Source organism: Dendropsophus ebraccatus, chromosome 2 (assembly GCF_027789765.1).
Source record: "Dendropsophus ebraccatus isolate aDenEbr1 chromosome 2, aDenEbr1.pat, whole genome shotgun sequence".
Taxonomy (NCBI): domain Eukaryota; kingdom Metazoa; phylum Chordata; class Amphibia; order Anura; family Hylidae; genus Dendropsophus; species Dendropsophus ebraccatus.
The window spans coordinates 150000459-150022540 of NC_091455.1; the positions used below are offsets into that span (position 1 = coordinate 150000459).

A 22082-nucleotide genomic window follows, 5' to 3' on the forward strand; every position below is an offset into this window, starting at 1 on the left:
GGTACCGATAGAAAGAACGCATCATGGCGCAAAAACTGACACCTCACACAGCCCCATAGACCAAAGGATAAAAGCGCTATAAGCCTGGGAATGGAGCGATTTTAAGGAACGTATATTTGTTAACAATGGTTTGAATTTTTTACAGGCCATCCGATACAATATAAGTTATACATGTTATATATCATAGTAATCGTAACGACTTGAGGAACGTGCATAACAAGTCAGTTTTACCATAGGACGGACGGCGTAAATGCAAAACTCCCCGAAATCAAAACAAATTCTTTTTTTTTTCAATTTGACAGCGCAAATGATTTTTTTCCGGTTTCGCAGCATATGTTATGGAAAAATAATGCCTGTCATTGCAAGGTACAATTGGTTTCGCAAAAAATAAGCGCTCATATACGTCTCTAGGTGAAAAAATGCCAGCGCTATGGACTTTTAAACTTAAAATGGAATAAGCAAAAGCGCAAAAACGAAAATAGGCTTTGACCTTAAGGGGTTAAAGTACTCAAACCATGTAAAACAGCTCAAATGGTTAATACAACCAATAGGCAGTAACTTGAGGGGGGAAAAATATACACATAAGGTATGCAACATCACAAGGACAGGGGAAGTTGACAGTAAGGCACCAGTACGCCTATCACAGATCCCCTACCACAAACCTGTGAACCAGCAATGGAGGGTCTTGGGTCCAGAACCCGACACACGTTTCGCTACAATAGCTTCTTCCGGGGTATGTGTATGTCACAGAGATATGTCATGAATGTTCAGACCCATACTGGTCGGGAGAACATCTGTACTGCAGCGCGTCCTCTCCCCGTTGTGAGGCCCCCTTCACACGTCCGTGTCAGTTTTTACTGTCAGGAAATCCTGATCAGGAGGCCACAAATGTCATCAGGAAAGTATCAGGATTTCCTGACAGTAATCCGTTTTTACCACCAGGAAACCATCAGGAAAAACCTTCAGGATTTCCTGATCAGAAGAAAAAAAGGGAGATGTAGTTCTGCAAACTGGATGGTCACAGCTTGCAGAACTACAACTCCCATAATGCCCGGCTGACAGGTCATGATGGGAGTTGTACTTCTGCAGTCTGTGGCCATCCAGGTTGCAGAAGTACAACTCCCATTATGACCTGTCAGCAGGACATGGTGGGAGTTGTACTTCTGCAACCTGGATGGCCACAGGCTGCAGAAGTACAACTCCCATCATGACCTCTCAGCAGGACATGGTGGGAGCTTTACTTCTGGGGGAGGACGATCTCGTCTGTCCTGGTTCCTGGTCTTCTGATCTGGAAGGGTGAGGATACAGCAGTGCCACGGCGGCGCTGATCCGAGGTCCGGGGTGTGCGCGGTGTCGGGCTGCTGGACGAGGAGACCGGGCGCGGGCCGCTACTGTGAGATCCGGGTCGGGGGGGGTCCCATAGGCTTCTATGGGGGCGTCCGGGCCAGAATTCCGTACAAAAATAGGACATGTCCTATTTTTTCCGGACCTATTTTCTAGAACGGACACCCTTCCGGAAAAATCCGGAAGGGTGTCCGTGACCAATTAAAGTCTATGGGTCCAGAAATCTGTCCGTATTTCCTGATAGGAAATCCGGATGGTTTTTCCAGATGTGTGAAGGGGGCCTAAGAGTCAGGCTCCATAGAGGTCCATTAGAAGTCTCTTTTTTTCTAACTCAGAGCGGAGAGTGGACTGCAGGAGGGTTATACTTACTTTATATGGCAGTCCAAGCCTCTCTGCTAATTGAGTCTGCCTCAGCACCAATTTCACTGATCAGTGCTTTGCAGAAGCATAGCATTGATCAGCATGTGCAATCACATGATTGCATATTATAGATTCCTAGGAGGACTTAAAAAGTGAAAAAAACAAGAACAAAAACCAAACACTTCACTATTAAAATTTGAAATCACACACACACAAGAAAACAGGTTGGATATCGTCATGTGCGGAATTGTCTGATTTATTAAAATAAACTATTAATGATCTCAAATAGAGATGAGCGAACCTTGAGCATGCTCAAATCGATCCGAACTCGAACTTTCGGCATTTGATTAGCGTTGGCTGCTGAACTTGGATAAAGCCCTAAGGCTATGTGGAAATCATGGATATAGTCATTGGCTGTATCCATGTTTTCCAGACAACCTTAGAGCTTTATCCAAATTCAGCAGCCCCGGCAAATCAAATACCGAACGTTCGGGTTCGGATCGACTCGAACCCGAACCCGGTTCGCTCATCTCTAATCTCAAACGGTGATCTGCATGAACAAAAAATAACACCAAACGCCAAAATTGCAGATTTTTGGTGATATACTCTATTAGATGAAATAAATAAAAAGCTAATAAAATGTCCCATCCACCCATGTCTGGTACTGATTAAAAACTACAGATCATACATAAGCCCTCATATGTGAAGAGGTGAGTGAACCTCGAGCATGCTCGAGTTCATCAGAACCCGAACGTTCGACATTTGATTACCAGGTGCATCTGAAGTTGGATAAAGCTCTAGGGTTGTCTGGAAAACATGGATACAGCCAATGACTATATCCATGTTTTCCACATAGCCTTAGGGCTTTATTCAACTTCAGCAGCCACCGCTAATCAAATGCCGAACGATTGGGTTCGGATAAACTCGAGCATGCTCGAGGTTCTCTCATCTCTAGTCTCTGTAGATGAAAAAATGATGAGAAGTCAGAATGGGGAGAAGATAGGAAAATGAGGAAAAAGTATATAAAGTGCCTATCACTGTAATTGTACTGACCTACAGAATAAATATTACATATCAGTTTCATGTGAACAATGTACAAGCAAAATCCCTTATTAGGTGAAGAACTGCAGGTTTGTTTTTCTTTTTCAATTCATATATTATTATTTATTTTTTTGCATGTTTGAACGTGAGGAGTTTGCCACAAATCTCGTAAAGGGGAAGGTGTTAAGTGCCATGATAGGTAGGCTCTTATTTATGCATAGAATAACGTCCATTGTTTGCAACGGCCATCAAATTAACATTTAGAATAATTTTTGGTTGCCATTACTTGGTGAACAACTGCAGTTTTTTTAAATGTTGACAATTTTTTTTCACCATCTTTTCAACTAAATTCAATGTACTTTTAATAACAGCCACACCCAAAACGGTGTTGAACATGGCCATCATTCAACCTAAAATTAAAGGGGAAATCCCACACAAAAATACAGGCAGGAAAGTAATAAACAATATTAACTCACCTATCTTCATAGGGGTCACCTGCAGTGCTGTGTAATGTATTAGTATACCACCTCTGATGGATATATCAGGGCTGGAGTATAGTGCACATCAGAGGTGACATATTGATACATTGCATAGCACTGTATACATGATATCAGCCAAAAAACTTAACAAATGAAGATCATAGATAGATAGATAGATAGATAGATAGATAGATAGATAGATAGATAGATAGATAGACAGATATTATACATAGGAGATAGATAGATAGATAGATAGATAGATAGATAGATAGATAGATAGATAGATAGAAATAGATACCTATTAGCTCATCATGTATGTTGGAGTGCACATACATGCACAATTCCAACATGAGAACACAACCAGCTAACGCCTTGTTATGACTAAAAGCTTATTACTTATACCACCATTATATGTAAGCAGAGATAGCCTGGCTAAAGGGATTCTCCAAGATTGAAAAAAATTGTTGCTTTTGTCCCACAAACAGCGCCACCCCTGCTCCAAGGTTGTGTGTTGTATTACAACTTTGCTCCATTCGCTTCATTGTAACTGAGCTGCAATACTACACACAATCTGAGATAAGGAGCGGCGCATGGTTTCCTAATCTTAGATTACCCTTTTCATTTTTATGTGGTTCTCTAAGCTCTTAGTCTTATTCACCTGTAGTAATGTAGTGGAATATACACTTTATTAGTAAGAAAACATTGTCGTCTGCTGAAGTTTCCTATAGGTAACCTAAACGGTAGTGGGCCCACTCAGACTTGATCCCCACCCCTAGACTGAACCCCTAGCTGCGCCTCTGGTTCTAAAATGATATAACTTACTTGAAGAAATGTAAAAAAAATATATTCTTTTTCACCAGCAGCTCACAAGTGTTTGGAGGAGTAGGGTGTCTATAACTCTGTGCTCTGCCATAGTATTCACACAGACGAAAGGGGCTCAAGTAGGTAGCTAAGAAATTTGTGGCTTCATGTGTGCAGTGTATAGGTTCATGTGCGCACTGCATGGGTTCATGTGCGCACTGTGTTACTCAATGTGTGGCTTCATGCGTGCACTGTATGGGTTCATGTGTGCACTGTATGGGTTCATGTGTGCACTGTGTGGGTTCATGTGTGCACTGTGTGGGTTCATGTGTGCACTGTGTGGGTTCATGTGCGCACTGTGTGGCTTCATGTGTGCACTGTGTTACTTTATGTGTGGACAATATGGCTTCATGTGTGCACTGTATGGGTTCATGTGCGCACTGTGTTACTTTATGTGTGGACAATATTGCTTCATGTGTGCACTGTATGGGTTCATGTGTGGACTGCATGGGTTCATGTGTGGACTGTATGGGTTTATGTGTGCACTATATGGCTTCATGTGTGCACTGTATGGGTTAATTTGTGAACTGTATGACTTCATGTGTTCACTGTATGGGTTCATGTTCATGTATGCACTGTATGACTTTATGTGTGCACTGTGTTACTTCATGTGTGGACAATATGGCTTCATGTGTGCACTGTATGGGTTTATGTGGCACTGTATGAGTTCATGAGTGCACTGTGTGGCTTTATGTGTGCATTGCATGACTTCATGAGTGCACTGTATGACTTCATGTGTGCACTGTATGACTTCATGTGTGCACTGTATGGGTTCATGTATGCACTGTATGGGTTTATGTAGCACTGTATGGGTTCATGGGTGCACTGTGTGGCTTTATGTGTGCATTGTATGGGTTCATGTGTGCACTGTATGCCTTCATGAGTGCACTGTATGACTTCATGTGTGGACTGTGTTACTTCATGTGTGGACTGTATGGGCTCATGTGTGCACTGTGTGGCTTCATGTGTGGACTGCATGGGTTCATGTGTGGACTGTATGGGTTCATGTGTGCAATATGTGGCTTTATGTGTGCACAGTATGGGTTCATTTGTGAACTGTATGACTTCATGTGTGCACTGTATGGGTTCATGTGCGGACTGTGTGGCTTCATGTGTGCACTGTGTTACTTTATGTGTGGACAATATGGCTTCATGTGTGCACTGTATGGGTTCATGTGTGCACTGTGGCTTCATGTGTGGACTGTATGGGTTCATGTGTGCACTATGTGGCTTCTTGTGTGCACTGTATGGGTTCATATGTGCACTGTATGACTTCATGTATGTACTGTGTGGCTTCATGTGCGCAATGTATAGGTTAATGTGTGCACTGTTTGGCTTAATGTGTGCAGTGTATGGGTTCATGTGTGCACTGTATGGGCTCATGTGTGTAGTGTGTGGCTTCATGTGTGCAGTGTGTGGCTTAATGTGTGCACTGTGTGACTTCATGTGTGCACTGTGTTACTCAGTGTGTGGCTTAATGTGTGCACTGTATGGGTTCATGAGCACACTATGTGGCTTCATGTGCGCATTGTATGGGTTCATGTGCGCACTGTGTTACTTCATGTGTGGCTTCATGTGTGGACTGTATGGGTTCATGTGTGCAGTGTATGACTTTATGTGTTCACTGTGTGGCTTCATGTGTGCACTGTATGGGTTAATGTGTGCACTGTGTGACTTCATGTGTGCACTGTGTGACTTCATGTCTGCAGTGTGTGACTTCATCTGTGCACTGTGTTACTTCATGTGTGCACTGTGTGTCTTCATGCGTGCAGTGTGTGGCTTCATGTGTGCACTGTGTTACTTCATGTGTGCACTGTGTGGGTCCATGCGTGCAGTGTATGGCTTTGTGTGTGACTGTATACGCACAGCGTGACTTCATGCGTGCACTGTGTTACTTCATGTGTGCACTGTGTTACTTCATGGGTGCACTGTGTTACTTCATGGGTGCACTGTGTGGCTTCATGTGTGCACTGTGTGGCTTCATGTGTGCACTGTGTGACTTCATGCGTGCAGTGTATGGCTTTGTGTGTGACTGTATACGCACGGCGTGACTTCATGCGTGCACTGTGTTACTTCATGTGTGCACTGTGTGGCTTCATGTGTGCACTGTGTGGCTTCATGTGTGCACTGTGTGGCTTCATGTGTGCACTGTGTGGCTTCATGTGTAACTGTATACGCACGGTGTGACTTCATCTGTGCACTGTGTTACTTCATCTGTGCAGTGTGTTACTTCATGTGTGCAGTGTGTGTCTTCATGTGTGCACTGTGTGACTTTATGTGTGCACTGTATGGGTTAATGTGTGCACTGTGTTACTTCATGTGTGCACTGTGTTACTTCATCTGTGCACTGTGTTACTTCATGTGTGCAGTGTGTGTCTTCATGTGTGCAGTGTGTGTCTTCATGTGTGCACTGTGTTACTTCATGTGTGCACTGTGTGGGTCCATGCGTGCAGTGTATGGCTTTGTGTGTGACTGTATACGCACAGCGTGACTTCATGCGTGCACTGTGTTACTTCATGGGTGCACTGTGTGGCTTCATGTGTGCACTGTGTGACTTCATGCGTGCAGTGTATGGCTTTGTGTGTGACTGTATACGCACGGCGTGACTTCATGCGTGCACTGTGTTACTTCATGTGTGCACTGTGTGGCTTCATGTGTGCACTGTGTGGCTTCATGTGTGCACTGTGTGACTTCATGTGTAACTGTATACGCACGGTGTGACTTCATCTGTGCACTGTGTTACTTCATCTGTGCAGTGTGTTACTTCATGTGTGCAGTGTGTGTCTTCATGTGTGCACTGTGTGACTTTATGTGTGCACTGTATGGGTTAATGTGTGCACTGTGTGACTTCATCTGTGCACTGTGTGACTTCATCTGTGCACTGTGTGTCTTCATCTGTGCACTGTGTTACTTCATCTGTGCACTGTGTTACTTCATGCGTGCAGTGTATGGCTTCATGTGTGCAGTGTGTGGCTTCATGTGTGACTGTATACGCACGGTGTGACTCGGTGTGTATGCGTGCACAGTATGGTCAGAGTATAGAGGATTACTGTCGTCTTTCTGTTCCAGGGTGGTTACCCCCCGCACTGTCCCCGTCCCCTCTGCGCAGCACTGACCTCCATACAGACGAGCAGTGTGCCCCTCAGTACAATGCCAGCAGCAGCCCTCCCCGGACTGACGGACACCCGCTGGAGGGTTACAGCTTGGAGGGGAGGGCTTGGGAAAGTAAGCTGCTCTTACACACAGGGCTGGCAGCTGCTGCCAAGGGGCGGGGGAAGGGCTCCAGTCTCTGGAGATTACAGGGAGACAACAGTGCGAGGTGGGAGGGGGCGCGGGGCTGATAACCACAGGCTCCGGTCCCCGCCGGGTGACAGCTGAGGGGAACTCTACTTGCCAAAAGACAGTCTCTAATCCGCCACACTGTCCTGTGCCGCTGTCAGGTAGGTTCCCGGTACCGGAGACTGTAGCCGGAGCTGATAGCAGGGACAGCCACCTGTTGCCCGCCGTGCCCCGGCCGTATGTGTTGTGTGGTGTCCTGTTACCATGTGCTTGTGTTGTCTGGGCAGGGTTGCTGGGAGTAGGTAGGGACCTGCAGGGGGCCGTATGGTGTATATGTGATTTACGAGGACTATGCTGTGTACGGGTCTCCAGTGTACGGGACAGGAGCAGCCTATGTACAGGTCAGGAGCAGCCTATGTACAGGTCAGGAGCAGCCTATGTACAGGTCAGGAGCAGCCTATGTACAGGACAGGAGCAGCCTATGTACAGGTCAGGAGCAGCCTATGTCAGGTCAGGAGCAGCCTATGTACAGGTCAGGAGCAGCCAGTGTACAGGTCAGGAGCAGCCTATGTACAGGACAGGAGAAGCCTATGTACAGGACAGGAGCAGCCTATGTACAGGTCAGGAGCAGCCTATGTACAGGTCAGGAGCAGCCTATGTACAGGACAGGAGAAGCCTATGTACAGGTCAGGAGCAGCCTATGTACGGAACAGAAGCAGCCTATGTCAGGAGCAGCCTATGTACGGGACAGGAGCAGCCTATGTCAGGAGCAGCCTATGTACAGGTCAGGAGCAGCCTATGTACAGGTCAGGAGCAGCCTATATACAGGTCAGGACCAGCCTATGTCAGGCCAGGAGCAGCCTATGTACGGGACAGGAGCAGCCTATGTACAGGTCAGGAGCAGCCTATGTACAGGTCAGGAGCAGCCTATGTACGGGACAGGAGCAGCCTATGTACGGGTCAGGAGCAGCCTATGTACAGGTCAGGAGCAACCTATGTATAGGTCAGACGCAGCCTATGTACGGGTCAGGAGCAGCCTATGTACGGGTCAGGAGCAGCCTATGTACGGGTCAGGAGCAGCCTATGTACGGGTCAGGAGCAGCCTATGTACGGGTCAGGAGCAGCCTATGTACGGGTCAGGAGCAGCCTATGTACAGGTCAGGAGCAGCCTATGTACGGGACAGGAGCAGCCTATGTCTGGTCAGGAGCAGCCTATGTACGGGTCAGGAGCAGCCTATGTACGGGTCAGGAACAGCCTATGTACAGGTCAGGAGCAGCCTATGTACAGGTCAGGAGCAGCCAGTGTACAGGTCAGGAGCAGCCTATGTACAGGTCAGGAGCAGCCTATGTACGGGTCAGGAGCAGCCTATGTACGAGTCAGGAGCAGCCTATGTACGGGTCAGGAGCAGCCTATGTACGGGTCAGGAGCAGCCTATGTACGGGTCAGGAGCAGCCTATGTACGGGTCAGGAGCAGCCTATGTACAGGTCAGGAGCAGCCTATGTACGGGACAGGAGCAGCCTATGTCTGGTCAGGAGCAGCCTATGTACGGGTCAGGAGCAGCCTATGTACAGGTCAGGAACAGCCTATGTACAGGTCAGGAGCAGCCTATGTACAGGTCAGGAGCAGCCAGTGTACAGGTCAGGAGCAGCCTATGTACAGGTCAGGAGCAGCCTATGTACAGGTCAGGAGCAGCCAGTGTACAGGTCAGGAGCAGCCTATGTACAGGTCAGGAGCAGCCTATGTACAGGTCAGGAGCAGCCTATGTACGGGTCAGGAGCAGCCTATGTACAGGTCAGGAGCAACCTATGTACAGGTCAGGAGCAGCCTATGTACAGGTCAGGAGCAGCCTATGTACAGGTCAGGAGCAGCCTATGTACAGGTCAGGAGCAGCCAGTGTACAGGTCAGGAGCAGCCTATGTCAGGAGCAGCCTATGTCAGGAGCAGCCTATGTACAGGTCAGGAGCAGCCTATGTACAGGTCAGGAGCAGCCTATATACAGGTCAGGACCAGCCTATGTCAGGCCAGGAGCAGCCTATGTACGGGACAGGAGCAGCCTATGTACAGGTCAGGAGCAGCCTATGTACAGGTCAGGAGCAGCCTATGTACGGGACAGGAGCAGCCTATGTACGGGTCAGGAGCAGCCTATGTACAGGTCAGGAGCAGCCTATGTACGGGTCAGGAGCAGCCTATGTACGGGTCAGGAGCAGCCTATGTACGGGTCAGGAGCAGCCTATGTACGGGTCAGGAGCAGCCTATGTACGGGTCAGGAGCAGCCTATGTACGGGTCAGGAGCAGCCTATGTACAGGTCAGGAGCAGCCTATGTACAGGTCAGGAGCAGCCTATGTACGGGACAGGAGCAGCCTATGTCTGGTCAGGAGCAGCCTATGTACGGGTCAGGAGCAGCCTATGTACGGGTCAGGAACAGCCTATGTACAGGTCAGGAGCAGCCTATGTACAGGTCAGGAGCAGCCAGTGTACAGGTCAGGAGCAGCCTATGTACAGGTCAGGAGCAGCCTATGTACGGGTCAGGAGCAGCCTATGTACGGGTCAGGAGCAGCCTATGTACGGGTCAGGAGCAGCCTATGTACGGGTCAGGAGCAGCCTATGTACGGGTCAGGAGCAGCCTATGTACGGGTCAGGAGCAGCCTATGTACAGGTCAGGAGCAGCCTATGTACGGGACAGGAGCAGCCTATGTCTGGTCAGGAGCAGCCTATGTACGGGTCAGGAGCAGCCTATGTACAGGTCAGGAACAGCCTATGTACAGGTCAGGAGCAGCCTATGTACAGGTCAGGAGCAGCCTATGTACAGGACAGGAGCAGCCTATGTACAGGACAGGAGCAGCCTATGTACAGGTCAGGAGCAGCCTATGTACAGGTCAGGAGCAGCCTATGTACAGGTCAGGAGCAGCCAGTGTACAGGTCAGGAGCAGCCTATGTACAGGACAGGAGCAGCCTATGTACAGGACAGGAGCAGCCTATGTACAGGTCAGGAGCAGCCTATGTACAGGTCAGGAGCAGCCTATGTACAGGACAGGAGAAGCCTATGTACAGGTCAGGAGCAGCCTATGTACGGAACAGAAGCAGCCTATGTCAGGAGCAGCCTATGTACGGGACAGGAGCAGCCTATGTCAGGAGCAGCCTATGTACAGGTCAGGAGCAGCCTATGTACAGGTCAGGAGCAGCCTATATACAGGTCAGGACCAGCCTATGTCAGGCCAGGAGCAGCCTATGTACGGGACAGGAGCAGCCTATGTACAGGTCAGGAGCAGCCTATGTACAGGTCAGGAGCAGCCTATGTACGGGACAGGAGCAGCCTATGTACGGGTCAGGAGCAGCCTATGTACAGGTCAGGAGCAACCTATGTATAGGTCAGACGCAGCCTATGTACGGGTCAGGAGCAGCCTATGTACGGGTCAGGAGCAGCCTATGTACGGGTCAGGAGCAGCCTATGTACGGGTCAGGAGCAGCCTATGTACGGGTCAGGAGCAGCCTATGTACGGGTCAGGAGCAGCCTATGTACAGGTCAGGAGCAGCCTATGTACGGGACAGGAGCAGCCTATGTCTGGTCAGGAGCAGCCTATGTACGGGTCAGGAGCAGCCTATGTACGGGTCAGGAGCAGCCTATGTACAGGTCAGGAGCAGCCTATGTACAGGTCAGGAGCAGCCAGTGTACAGGTCAGGAGCAGCCTATGTACAGGTCAGGAGCAGCCTATGTACGGGTCAGGAGCAGCCTATGTACGGGTCAGGAGCAGCCTATGTACAGGTCAGGAGCAGCCTATGTACGGGTCAGGAGCAGCCTATGTACGGGTCAGGAGCAGCCTATGTACGGGTCAGGAGCAGCCTATGTACAGGTCAGGAGCAGCCTATGTACGGGACAGGAGCAGCCTATGTCTGGTCAGGAGCAGCCTATGTACGGGTCAGGAGCAGCCTATGTACAGGTCAGGAACAGCCTATGTACAGGTCAGGAGCAGCCTATGTACAGGTCAGGAGCAGCCAGTGTACAGGTCAGGAGCAGCCTATGTACAGGTCAGGAGCAGCCTATGTACAGGTCAGGAGCAGCCAGTGTACAGGTCAGGAGCAGCCTATGTACAGGTCAGGAGCAGCCTATGTACAGGTCAGGAGCAGCCTATGTACAGGTCAGGAGCAGCCTATGTACAGGTCAGGAGCAGCCTATGTACAGGTCAGGAGCAGCCTATGTACAGGTCAGGAGCAGCCTATGTACAGGTCAGGAGCAGCCTATGTACAGGTCAGGAGCAGCCAGTGTACAGGTCAGGAGCAGCCTATGTCAGGAGCAGCCTATGTCAGGAGCAGCCTATGTACAGGTCAGGAGCAGCCTATGTACAGGTCAGGAGCAGCCTATATACAGGTCAGGACCAGCCTATGTCAGGCCAGGAGCAGCCTATGTACGGGACAGGAGCAGCCTATGTACAGGTCAGGAGCAGCCTATGTACAGGTCAGGAGCAGCCTATGTACGGGACAGGAGCAGCCTATGTACGGGTCAGGAGCAGCCTATGTACAGGTCAGGAGCAGCCTATGTACGGGTCAGGAGCAGCCTATGTACGGGTCAGGAGCAGCCTATGTACGGGTCAGGAGCAGCCTATGTACGGGTCAGGAGCAGCCTATGTACGGGTCAGGAGCAGCCTATGTACGGGTCAGGAGCAGCCTATGTACAGGTCAGGAGCAGCCTATGTACAGGTCAGGAGCAGCCTATGTACGGGACAGGAGCAGCCTATGTCTGGTCAGGAGCAGCCTATGTACGGGTCAGGAGCAGCCTATGTACGGGTCAGGAACAGCCTATGTACAGGTCAGGAGCAGCCTATGTACAGGTCAGGAGCAGCCAGTGTACAGGTCAGGAGCAGCCTATGTACAGGTCAGGAGCAGCCTATGTACGGGTCAGGAGCAGCCTATGTACGGGTCAGGAGCAGCCTATGTACGGGTCAGGAGCAGCCTATGTACGGGTCAGGAGCAGCCTATGTACGGGTCAGGAGCAGCCTATGTACGGGTCAGGAGCAGCCTATGTACAGGTCAGGAGCAGCCTATGTACGGGACAGGAGCAGCCTATGTCTGGTCAGGAGCAGCCTATGTACGGGTCAGGAGCAGCCTATGTACAGGTCAGGAACAGCCTATGTACAGGTCAGGAGCAGCCTATGTACAGGTCAGGAGCAGCCAGTGTACAGGTCAGGAGCAGCCTATGTACAGGTCAGGAGCAGCCTATGTACAGGTCAGGAGCAGCCAGTGTACAGGTCAGGAGCAGCCTATGTACAGGTCAGGAGCAGCCTATGTACAGGTCAGGAGCAGCCTATGTACGGGTCAGGAGCAGCCTATGTACGGGTCAGGAGCAGCCTATGTACAGGTCAGGAGCAGCCTATGTACAGGTCAGGAGCAGCCTATGTACGGGTCAGGAGCAGCCTATGTACGGGTCAGGAGCAGCCTATGTACGGGTCAGGAGCAGCCTATGTACAGATCAGGAGCAGCCTATGTACGGGTCAGGAGCAGCCTATGTACGGGTCAGGAGCAGCCTATGTACGGGTCAGGAGCAGCCTATGTACGGGTCAGGAGCAGCCTATGTACAGGTCAGGAGCAGCCTATGTACAGGTCAGGAGCAGCCGATGTACGGGACAGGAGCAGCCTATGTCTGGTCAGGAGCAGCCTATGTACGGGTCAGGAGCAGCCTATGTACAGGTCAGGAGCAGCCTATGTACAGGTCAGGAGCAGCCTATGTACGGAACAGAAGCAGCCTATGTCTGGTCAGGAGCAGCCTATGTCAGGAGCAGCCTATGTACAGGTCAGGAGCAGCCTATGTACAGGTCAGGAGCAGCCTATATACAGGTCAGGACCAGCCTATGTCAGGCCAGGAGCAGCCTATGTACGGGACAGGAGCAGCCTATGTACAGGTCAGGAGCAGCCTATGTACAGGTCAGGAGCAGCCTATGTACGGGACAGGAGCAGCCTATGTACGGGTCAGGAGCAGCCTATGTACAGGTCAGGAGCAGCCTATGTACGGGTCAGGAGCAGCCTATGTACGGGTCAGGAGCAGCCTATGTACGGGTCAGGAGCAGCCTATGTACGGGTCAGGAGCAGCCTATGTACGGGTCAGGAGCAGCCTATGTACGGGTCAGGAGCAGCCTATGTACAGGTCAGGAGCAGCCTATGTACAGGTCAGGAGCAGCCTATGTACGGGACAGGAGCAGCCTATGTCTGGTCAGGAGCAGCCTATGTACGGGTCAGGAGCAGCCTATGTACAGGTCAGGAGCAGCCAGTGTACAGGTCAGGAGCAGCCTATGTACAGGTCAGGAGCAGCCTATGTACGGGTCAGGAGCAGCCTATGTACGGGTCAGGAGCAGCCTATGTACGGGTCAGGAGCAGCCTATGTACGGGTCAGGAGCAGCCTATGTACGGGTCAGGAGCAGCCTATGTACAGGTCAGGAGCAGCCTATGTACGGGACAGGAGCAGCCTATGTCTGGTCAGGAGCAGCCTATGTACGGGTCAGGAGCAGCCTATGTACAGGTCAGGAACAGCCTATGTACAGGTCAGGAGCAGCCTATGTACAGGTCAGGAGCAGCCAGTGTACAGGTCAGGAGCAGCCTATGTACAGGTCAGGAGCAGCCTATGTACAGGTCAGGAGCAGCCAGTGTACAGGTCAGGAGCAGTCTATGTACAGGTCAGGAGCAGCCTATGTACGGGTCAGGAGCAGCCTATGTACGGGTCAGGAGCAGCCTATGTACGGGTCAGGAGCAGCCTATGTACAGGTCAGGAGCAGCCTATGTACAGGTCAGGAGCAGCCTATGTACGGGTCAGGAGCAGCCTATGTACGGGTCAGGAGCAGCCTATGTACGGGTCAGGAGCAGCCTATGTACAGATCAGGAGCAGCCTATGTACGGGTCAGGAGCAGCCTATGTACGGGTCAGGAGCAGCCTATGTACGGGTCAGGAGCAGCCTATGTACGGGTCAGGAGCAGCCTATGTACAGGTCAGGAGCAGCCTATGTACAGGTCAGGAGCAGCCTATGTACGGGACAGGAGCAGCCTATGTCTGGTCAGGAGCAGCCTATGTACGGGTCAGGAGCAGCCTATGTACAGGTCAGGAGCAGCCTATGTACAGGTCAGGAGCAGCCTATGTACGGAACAGAAGCAGCCTATGTCTGGTCAGGAGCAGCCTATGTACAGGTCAGGAGCAGCCTATGTACAGGTCAGGAGCAGCCTATGTACGGGACAGGAGCAGCCTATGTACAGGTCAGGAGCAGCCTATGTACGGGTCAGGAGCAGCCTATGTACAGGTCAGGAGCAGCCTATGTACGGAACAGAAGCAGCCTATGTCTGGTCAGGAGCAGCCTATGTACAGGTCAGGAGCAGCCTATGTATAGGTCCGGAGCAGCCTATGTCAGGTCAGGAGCAGCCTATGTACAGGTCAGGAGCAGCCTATGTACAGGTCAGGAGCAGCCAGTGTACGGGTTAGGAGCAGCCAGTGTACAGGTCAGGAGCAGCCTTTGCACAGGTCAAGAGCAGCCTACGTACAGGTCAGGAGCAGCCTACGTACAGGTCAGGAGCAGCCTACGTACAGGTCAGGAGCAGCCTATGTACAGGTCAGGAGCAGCCTATGTACGGAACAGGAGCAGCCTATGTACAGGTCAGGAGCAGCCTATGTACGGAACAGAAGCAGCCTATGTCTGGTCAGGAGCAGCCTATGTACAGGTCAGGAGCAGCCTATGTATAGGTCCGGAGCAGCCTATGTCAGGTCAGGAGCAGCCTATGTACAGGTCAGGAGCAGTCTATGTCAAGTCAGGAGCAGCCTATGTACAGGTCAGGAGCAGCCTTTGCACAGGTCAAGAGCAGCCTACGTACAGGTCAGGAGCAGCCTACGTACAGGTCAGGAGCAGCCTACGTACAGGTCAGGAGCAGCCTATGTACAGGTCAGGAGCAGCCTATGTACGGAACAGGAGCAGCCTATGTACGGAACAGGAGCAGCCTATGTCTGGTCAGGAGCAGCCAGTGTACGGGACAGGAGCAGCCTATGTACGGGTCAGAAGCAGCCTATGTCAGGAGCAGCCTATGTCAGGAGCAGCCTATGTACAGGTCAGGAGCAGGCTATGTACGGGTCAGGAGCAGCCTATGTACAGGTCAGGAGCAGCCTATGTACAGGTCAGGAGCAGCCTACTTCAGGACCAGCCTATGTCAGGCCAGGAGCAGCCTATGTACGGGACAGGAGCAGCCTATGTCAGGAGCAGCCTATGTACAGGTCAGGAGCAGCCTATGTACAGGTCAGGAGCAGCCTATGTATAGGTCAGGAGCAGCCTATGTACAGGACAGGAGCAGCCTGTGTACAGGTCAGGAGCAGCCAGTGTACGGGTCAGGAGCAGCCAGTGTACGGGTAAGGAGCAGCCAGTGTACGGGTAAGGAGCAGCCAGTGTACGGGTAAGGAGCAGCCAGTGTACAGGTCAGGAGCAGCCAGTGTACGGGTCAGGAGCAGCCTATGTACAGGTCAGGAGCAGCCAGTGTACGGGACAGGAGCAGCCTATGTCAGGAGCAGCCTATGTACGGGACAGGAGCAGCCTATGTCAGGAGCAGCCTATGTACAGGTCAGGAGCAGCCTATGTACGGGTCAGGAGCAGCCTATGTACAGGTCAGGAGCAGCCTATGTACAGGTCAGGAGCAGCCTATGTACAGGTCAGGAGCAGCCTATGTACAGGACAGGAGCAGCCTATGTACGGGTCAGGAGCAGCCAGTGTACGGGTCAGGAACAGCCTATGTACAGGTCAGGAGCAGCCAGTGTACAGGTCAGGAGCAGCCTATGTACGGGACAGGAGCAGCCTATGTCAGGAGCAGCCTATGTACAGGTCAGGAGCAGCCTATGTACGGGTCAGGAGCAGCCTATGTACAGGTCAGGAGCAGCCTATGTACAGGTCAGGAGCAGCCTATGTACAGGCCAGGAGCAGCCTATGTACAGGACAGGAGCAGCCTATGTACGGGTCAGGAGCAGCCAGTGTACGGGTCAGGAACAGCCTATGTACAGGTCAGGAGCAGCCAGTGTACAGGTCAGGAGCAGCCTATGTACGGGACAGGAGCAGCCTATGTCAGGAGCAGCCTATGTACAGGTCAGGAGCAGCCTATGTACGGGTCAGGAGCAGCCTATATACAGGTCAGGAGCAGCCTATGTACAGGCCAGGAGCAGCCTATGTACGGGTCAGGAGCAGCCTATGTACAGGCCAGGAGCAGCCTATGTACGGGTCAGGAGCAGCCAGTGTACGGGTCAGGAACAGCCTATGTACAGGTCAGGAGCAGCCTATGTACAGGTCAGGAGCAGCCTATGTACAGGCCAGGAGCAGCCTATGTACGGGTCAGGAGCAGCCAGTGTACGGGTCAGGAACAGCCTATGTACAGGTCAGGAGCAGCCAGTGTACAGGTCAGGAGCAGCCTATGTACAGGTCAGGAGCAGCCAGTGTACGGGTCGGGACTAGCCTGTGTATGGGTTAAGAAGTCTAGGCTATGTATGGGTCAAGACCAGCCTATGTTTGGGTCACACTGCGCTGTCTCCTTTCAACGTGTGTGAACAGTGTCCCACTACCCAATGAAAAGAGACACACCAACATAAATGCTGATTCAATATTTAATCTTTTTTTCACAATATAACATGACTTCACTGCAAATGATAAAATACTCTGAACAGAGGAGTTTAGTGCAGCTGATGTCCCTATGTGAACATGGACTAACTATACTATCCCGGATGGGCCGTGGACTTTATTTGCAATAATTTATATGCTAAACTTCTCTCTTCAGCGAATTTTATCATGTGCAAGTGGTGATGTCAGGGTAAGTTGTAAAGAAGAAATTAAATATTGAAGCATATTGAAATTAAATATTCAGAACCAGCCTATGTAAGGTGGGCTGCACAGTCACAGGGTGCTAGTTGACCTGAGGTGGCTGGGACCATCAGCCTGGTTTATGAAAGTTTTTGTGCAGTGTGTGAATGATGCCAGCTATCCCTGGCACCTTGTTCCTTCACAGATGGGTGTAGGGTGTCAGATAGCCCCTGCTTCTCCATTCCATGGCTTTATCCTGGACACATTTTCATTTTTGGAGAGTGTGAACCGTCTTGTGATGATGTAGACATGTACAAAAAAATGTCTATGAGGTGACAATTTTTTTTGCCACAAAAAGGTGTGTTTTAAACCTTTTATCCATCTTCCATTGATTTAGTTATAAAACAAGTTTCTTTTCAAAGAAATGCGATTTCATAGCTATGCTGAGGGAAGAAGTGAATTTTCACTTGTGAATTATCACTTCTTCTTTTGGTCATTTCTGCCTAATCATATAGTTTTTCCTCTCATTGAAATCAGTGGGAGCCAGAGACCATTCTGACGTCCAAAACCATGCCTCATTTATTCACAAAAAAATGCAATATTTCCGATAATCCCAGCAACACGGCATGGTTAGGAAATCTTTGTTAACTTGTGAGTGTTTTTTTGGTGCATTTTTGTGGCCTATTTTTAACACTTGTTGGTGAACATGATAGGCAGATACCAAAATGAGAGCAATTGTAAACACACAGGTCTTATGTCCTTTGCTCATGTCAATGCAGCCCTTGTTTTATGACTTTACTTCTCTGATCTCCAGCCTGTGTGACACCTGCCCCTGTCAGTGCTGCTGCACACACCTCCACATACTGCTGAGCATTGGAACTGAATTTGAGCAAGTTAGGGATAAGCAGTCAACTTTAAAGAGGTGATGGGGGGGGGGGGGGCTCTAATGTATGGGCCCAGTCATAGCTGCAACCCCTGCAAACCCTATAGCTGCACCACTGCCTATTCCCATTCTGTTATGATGCTACTCTAGTTTATGCTTATTAAAATTATAAACCCAGAACAAAAAATATTTAGTGCCCTACTCTGTGCCCAGATGGCATGATTTCTCTTATCTCTTATAGGTAAAATAGTTCTGCAGAAGACTTGAAGTGACAGCAGCCATTTTAGCATAACTGTTTAGAGATGTGCTCACTAGAGATGGGTGCAACTCCAGCATGTTCGAGTTCCGTTGTTCGGCATTTGAATACCCGTGGCTAAAAAGTTGTATGCAGCTCATGGCCATGTTGAAACACTGTATTTTGGCATTGTTGCAGGTTGCGACAACGGCCGTTGTTTAATGACATTGATCAATTACATTACAGTGTATGGAATCAAGGCCGTAGTGTATACTCACTGTATAAACTATGGCCCGTGTTCTCTGTAGCTGCACAAAATAACTGACAGGTCTATAGCCTTTACTCACAGCCGTACCTAACATTGTGGTCTATGGCTGATTGAAGTGCGCCAAGTGTGCCCTCATTCCAATTAAAATAAAGTCATGTTCATCTTATGGCCATTATCTTACATGTGTCAAATAATGGCCGTTGTCTTATCCTATGAGAACATGGCCCTAGGATGTCTGGGAAAACATGAATACAGACTGCATCCTTGTTTTTCAGGACTTCCTAGAGCTGTATCCAACTTCTTCAGCCACCGGTATTCAAATGCTGAATAATCGGACTCGAGCATGCTGGAGTAAAATTTTTCGTCGATTAACGATAAACAAACTTAAATGATCGCTGTGGCAAAAGACCTGAAATCGTTTACCCAATTAAATGGAACGATGATCGTTACTTATGATTGTTATTGCGTTCGTCCTGTCGTCGCCACTGCGTTTGCCGCTATTGCAAACGACCAAAAGATGTCTTATTACATGCGAACGGTTTGCAAACGGTCAATGATAAAAATAGGTCCAAATTCATTGGTCGTTTTATCATTGTCTGCTAGTACACTAAATGATTATTGTTCAAATTCGAACGATTTAACGATTTTTCGAACGATAATCGTTCCGTGTAATACCACGCTTACTATGGTGCTGCCCTGAATTATACTGATGGCACATTGATTTGACCAGGCACTATGTAAAGCTTTGTTTTCACTGTGGTGGCCCTATAGGGAAAGTAAGCTGTTGCTAGATATTAAGCTGTATATTTTATGCTACATGTTTATTCGATATAAATAAATAGCTGAAATCTACCACAGATTTAGGGGGCATTCACATGTTTTGTAGTTACTGTCTATGCATGGAAGATGTGCTGCGGATCACAATCACGAACCTCCTAGCATCATGATCCTGGGAGCTCTGAAACAGTTTAAGGACATGTTCACACAACGTTTTTTTTTTTCGTATTTCTACGGCCGTTGTTGGCGATTGCAACAATGGCCGTAGTTAATACGAGAAAATACGTTGGCCGTGTGTCTATGGGATCCCGGCTGGAGCGTATACACATAGTATACGCTCCGGCCGGGACCCCAAGGGGCGCCGCAAACAACTGACGTGTCAGTTTTCTGTGGCCGCTATGTGAATAGCGGCCGTAGAAAACCATGTCAGTGCACACTATGAAGCGTGCGGCTGCAAGCTTCATAGAGTGCAGTGGGAAGTTCTGATGCGGGCGCTCATAGATGCACCCACATCAGAACTCTGCGGGCCGAAAGATCATCCGGGATGATGTTTTTAGAGACCAGCTGTTCCGTGACCCGACCGGGTCCTGGAACGGCCGGTCTCTTATGCCATGTGAACTTGGCCTAAATGTTAAAATATCAGTACATTTATACTTTTTCGGGGCTCCCAGACCTTGATTCTGGTCTGTTGCTCATCTTCCATGCACAGACCATGATCACAGAATATGTGAATGCCTCCTTAAAGGAGAAGTCCGGCGAAAATTTTTATTAAAGTATTGTATTGCCCCCCAAAAGTTATACAAATCACTAATATACACTTGTTACGGGAAATGCTTACAAAGTGCTTTTTTCCCTGCATTTACTACTGCATCAAGGCTTCACTTCCTGGATAAAATGGTGATGTCACGACCCAACTCCCAGAGTTGTGCGGGCTGTGGCTGCTGGAGAGGATGATGGCAGAGGGATGCTCAGTGTCCCTCCAGTGTCCTGTGTCCCTCAGTGTCCCCTGCCATCATCCTCTCCAGCAGCCACAGCCCGCACAGCTCTGGGAGTCTGCTTGTGACATCACCATTTTATCCAGGAAGTGAAGCCTTGATGCAGTAGTAAGTGCAGGGAAAAAAGCCCTTTATAAGCCTTTCCAATAATAAGTGTATATTGGTGATTTGCATAACCTTTGGGGGGCAATACAATACCTTAATAAAAATTTTCACCGGACTTCTCCTTTAATTTAGCATGGGTTATAGAAAGTCCTGTTGTGTGATCGGTATTGTGATGTCTCGATTTGTGTGTCTTCCTGAGCCAGATAAGGAGTCACATGCTGCTGTGCCACACTTGAAGCATCAACATGTGTTTCTTTATTTTGAGTAAAGCTTGTGATGTGTGATACTCCTATTCTGAATAACTAGTCATGCCATTCTGAGTTTAGAGAGGGAGGTAATGTAGCGTGCCAAATTGACTATTTTAACTTGCTGGAAGGTTATATAAGTGAATGAAGCTTTATCTTCACTATGCTAGAAGTTGAAACACTGATAAAATCCTTACAGCTTTCTTTATACTTGTTCATTTTCAGCTCAGGGATGTACTCCAGGATCACGTAACAAAACACAGCACTCGGGAAACAATACTATGGTGATTGTAGACTTCTCAAATTGAATAAAGGATTTTATAAGAACATTTTACAAGAGGTCACCATGGAAATGTCACATAAGCAGCCCATTAGGTGAGTAGCACATCTGTTATTACTGAGCACATAACTGGGTGTGATGGCTGAGAAATGGATGGATTTACAACTGTGGAATGGAATCATTTTCTAGGATATTTCCTAATATGATGGCATATTGCTAGGACATTAATTTATAATCGGCAAGGGGTCTGACCTCTGAGACCCCCTCCATCCCTAAGAAAGAGGAAAGTGAGTTTTTTTGGTTTGTTTTTTTTTAAAGCGGTAGTGCGGCGCTCAGAAATTATTCACAGAATAACACACATTACAAAGTTATACAACTTTGTAATGTATGTTATGTCTGTGAATCGCCCCGTTCCCCGTGTCCCACCACCCCCACCCGTGTACCCGGAAGTGTGGTGCATTATACATACCTCATCCGTGTTGAGGGCCGTCCGCCATCTTGTGCCAAACGTCATCTTCGGACGGACGGCCGAGTCGCTGCCGCCCATCCCCCCTCTGCCGCGTCTCAACTGTGCTCAGCCGCCATTGGCTGAGCACAGTTATGCTCAGCCAATCGCGGCTGAGCATTGTATGACGCTGCAGAGGGCGGCCGGCATTCGAGACAGTTGGAGCTGTTCACCGGCCGCCCGAAGAAGACGTCACTAGCTGAAGGTCAGAGACAGGGGTCGGCACGTGACAGGTATGTATAGCGCACCACACTTCCGGGTACACGGGTGGGGGTGGTGGGACACGGGGAAGGGGGCCATTCACAGACATAACATACATTACAAAGTTGTATAACTTTGTAATGTGTGTTAGTCTGTGAATAATTCTTTACTGCCGCACTACCCCTTTAAGGCATTTTTTAGATAAGCACCCAAAAAGCACATAGAATTTGTGAGTGCAGGCACATTATAGCAAGAATGGGGAGGATTTGAAACTCAAGGGCTGACAGAGACTGCAGGGAGCATGAACGAGTTAGCAGGGCAGATGGCACAAAGAGGGGTTACAGTTATGAAGAGATTACCTCCACAGTCCTGTCCCCTAATGCAAGCCCCAGCCTGAAGTAGACCTTCTATGATTTGGAAGGTGG

The 22082-nt window shown here is 49.4% G+C and overlaps 1 protein-coding gene across 1 annotated transcript in view; it reads left to right on the forward strand.

Annotated features, from left to right (window-relative positions):
- Positions 1–7389: 7389 nt before the first annotated feature.
- The window catches only part of COBL (cordon-bleu WH2 repeat protein), a 342443-nt gene continuing 327750 nt past the window's right edge, over positions 7390–22082 (forward strand). The window contains exons 1-2 of the mRNA XM_069958515.1: positions 7390–7525; positions 20897–21046. Of these exons, the coding sequence (XP_069814616.1) occupies positions 21018–21046 (29 nt within the window). The 5' untranslated portion in view covers positions 7390–7525; positions 20897–21017. The remainder of the gene's footprint in view (positions 7526–20896; positions 21047–22082) is intronic.